The following is a 3,042-nucleotide window of genomic DNA, read 5'->3' on the forward strand; positions in this document are numbered from 1 at the left end:
TCGCAACCTCTTCGCTGCCGCACTAACCCCTTGCGAAGGTTTCCTCATGTTCTCTTCTTTCAGGCATTCGCAAGGGAGATGGCCGAGGCGAGGGTGATGCTTGATGGGAGAACACGAAGCCGGCGGAGGCCCAGAGGACCCTCGATGGGCTCTGCGACGAGCGAAAGGTTTCTCCAACGGTTTTTCCAAAAAGTATTAGCCTATCATTAATTTATATTTAGTTGATTTGTTAATTATTTAAAAACTGGGTCAATTTTTCCAACTGGGTCGATTTTTCCATGTGCCAAAACTGGGTCATTTTGTTAATCCCAGTTTTGGCACATGGAAAAATCGACCCAGTTGGAAAAATCGACCATGCGAAGATCTCGGCGTTTTATTATTTGACGCTGAGCTTTTGGTCTATTTATGAAAAAAGTTTTATGAGGAGTCTATTTGTAGAAGTAGTTTTTAGAAAGGACTAAAATGTAAAATTTTCACCCTCTATTCCCGCTTTCTTCCTCCCCGCCCATTACTACTGCTCTAGGAACAAAATGTGCTAGCTCTAGAAACATCAATATTTGATTTTGCACAAACTCACGCATGAATGCAGGAGAAGTGATCGATCCCGTGCAGAGTAGAGGTCAAGATCGCAAGCAGGCTTCAGGCACATATTACGTCCCGGCGAGATGCAGGAGAAGTGAGCGCATCCTGTGAGCCAAGCCGTGCGGCTCCCCACACGCCACCGTCCGCGGCAGCGAGCGCATCCCGTGCGCCAAACTGGCCAGCCCGGGTGCGGTGCTGTGTAGCGCGGGTGCGCGGACAGCCGCACGTCGTGACGGCGAGGACCCAAGCGCACCGGATCTAGACTTGTGGTTTCCGGCAATTTTTTTCATCTGGATTCTCGCGAAGACACCGTTTCTTCTTTAAAAACCGTTTCCTCTTATTTTCTTATCTTTCCTCGTTAAATCGGCTGTCACATCATATATTTTTTTCTTACATGGAAGGTTCATTTAGTTCCTATAAAAACAACCCTCGTGCATCAATATGAGTATAGTAAAATCACAGTCCTTTTTGCTACATCCAGGCTACTTTAGAGGTCGCCGGAATAGAAAGGCACCGATTGAAGTCCACCGAGGCGTTGAATACCATCCAGCAGCCAGGCTGCTAAATACTAGTAAACTTTGCTATTTCTTGCAGGAATGCGTCGGCATGCTCCTCCTTGACACAGAACGATACCACACTGACATCATCTTCCCCTTTGTTGGGACAGATGAAGCAAATCGGAAAAGGTGGTATCCCTGGTTCGTGCCACATTACCCTAGCTGGCGGCCCGCTCCCAAAATCAGCCTCCTCGAAGCCGATATTTCTCCAGGACGTCACGGCGAACATGTTGTACCGCCCATCCAACCCTTGCAGCCGGTTCTTGCTGCTTTCGTTCCTCTTCTTGTCGAGCAGGTCAGGCACTTGATCCTTGGCCTGTTTGATCATCTTGACTAGGTCCATGATATCTGCGCCTGCCACTGCGCCGCTCGTTGCCATGACATGCTGATTAACCACACAGTTGCCGTAGTAGCCGTCCTTGGCGCCCACGTGCTTGCGCACGTTAACCGTGAATGAAAGAGCAGAAAGGGTGTCTGGGCGGCAAATGGACATGGTCGCCCGGGTACGGCACTGCCATAGAACGGCGGCGGCAACCTCAAAGGTGGTGCAGCGTGGCTGGCCATGAAACTCAGCTTTGGATTTGTTGCGGCTGATGAAGCTCGAGGGGATGGTGACATCAAGAACGACGAGGGGGCTGTGCTCGAGCTCCACATCCCTCACGGAACCTGGCGGCGGAGGAAGGCTCGAGACCGCTTCGTCCCACCTGACGGGAAGAATGGACGGCGACATCAGCCCACGGGCAAGCTCGCCGATGGCGCCGAGAAATTGGGCGATCCCAGCGCCATCGGCAATGGCGTGGCTCCACGTAACTCCGAGGATGAAGCCACCGCAGGTGAACTCGGTAAGCTGGACAGAGAGCAAAGGATCAGTGGCGCCGTAGCCGCCGGCGGGGTTGCACCTGGTGAGCTCGTCTAGAAGAGAGTTGGTGCCAGTGCCGCCACCACCAGATGATGATGATGATCTTTCAAAGAGCTTGGCTGCTTGCTTCAGGGAACAGTCCGCGGACGCGGAGATGAATTCCGCCACGCCCTCTCCGGTGCAGTCGATGTACGAGCCTGTCGAGCTGATGCCATCGCCTCCCGGAACCAAGCGTCCGGAGAAAGGGTAGTAGTGGACAAGCGCCTGGGACAGTGCCGTTTTGATGGTGTTGGCAGCGTTGTTGATGGGGTGCTCGTATAGGAGCAACACTGTCATGGGAAAATTACCCCTATCTAAAGGTGAGAGTTTTATGGTAGTACCGTCGCTCATCGTCAAGGGCTCCAATGGCCGCCCGACGACAATCGACGAGGACTTGCTCACTATGGTATTCATACTGATTTTGGAATGCATATATCTCACTCCTGTACCTTGGTGCTTTTCCTTTCTGTACACACACACATATATATAAAGAGAGAGAGACATCCAGACAGCTCTGCATATATACCTATGGGTTACATAAACTTTTTCCATCACGTACAGCTAGCTGCTATGGGCCCAGCTACCCCAATACTCCAGCAAGCACCAACTACCCCTCGGCTTCTCAGCCACAAGCCCCAACGACTACTGTGTTTTTTTTTTCTATTTCTGGAAGGCCAACGGAGAGGCCTGCCTGGTCCATACTACTAAAAAAAATTAAGTTGTTTTTAGACAGCGACACGGTCTCTAAAGTATTACTTTGACTCCTTGTTTTTATAAAAATATTTATCAAAAAGTGATATATGTAGTATGGACACTACTAGAGAACAGACTTTAGAACTATGTCCCAATTTGACATTAGCCTCGGTATTTTTTCCCCCCGAGACTAGAGAGGCCTTTCACTACCGGAAACCGGCGATTTGCCGAGTGCCGGAGGCTTTGCCGAGTGTATTTTATCGGGCACTCGGCAAAGACCGTGTTTGCCGAGTGCCAAATAAAATACACTCG

The 3,042-nt window shown here is 50.6% G+C and overlaps 1 protein-coding gene across 1 annotated transcript; it reads right to left on the bottom strand.

Annotated features, from left to right (window-relative positions):
• Window positions 1–927: 927 nt before the first annotated feature.
• On the bottom strand, window positions 928–2,463 carry LOC136545618 (acyl transferase 15-like). The gene has a single exon (XM_066537623.1). It carries the CDS (start codon window positions 2,449–2,451, stop codon window positions 1,144–1,146), a length of 1,308 nt encoding a protein of 435 aa, XP_066393720.1. The 5' UTR covers window positions 2,452–2,463; the 3' UTR covers window positions 928–1,143.
• Between the last annotated feature and the right edge of the window lie 579 nt (window positions 2,464–3,042).

The sequence above is a fragment of the Miscanthus floridulus genome, chromosome 3 (assembly GCF_019320115.1).
Source record: "Miscanthus floridulus cultivar M001 chromosome 3, ASM1932011v1, whole genome shotgun sequence".
NCBI classification, from domain to species: domain Eukaryota; kingdom Viridiplantae; phylum Streptophyta; class Magnoliopsida; order Poales; family Poaceae; genus Miscanthus; species Miscanthus floridulus.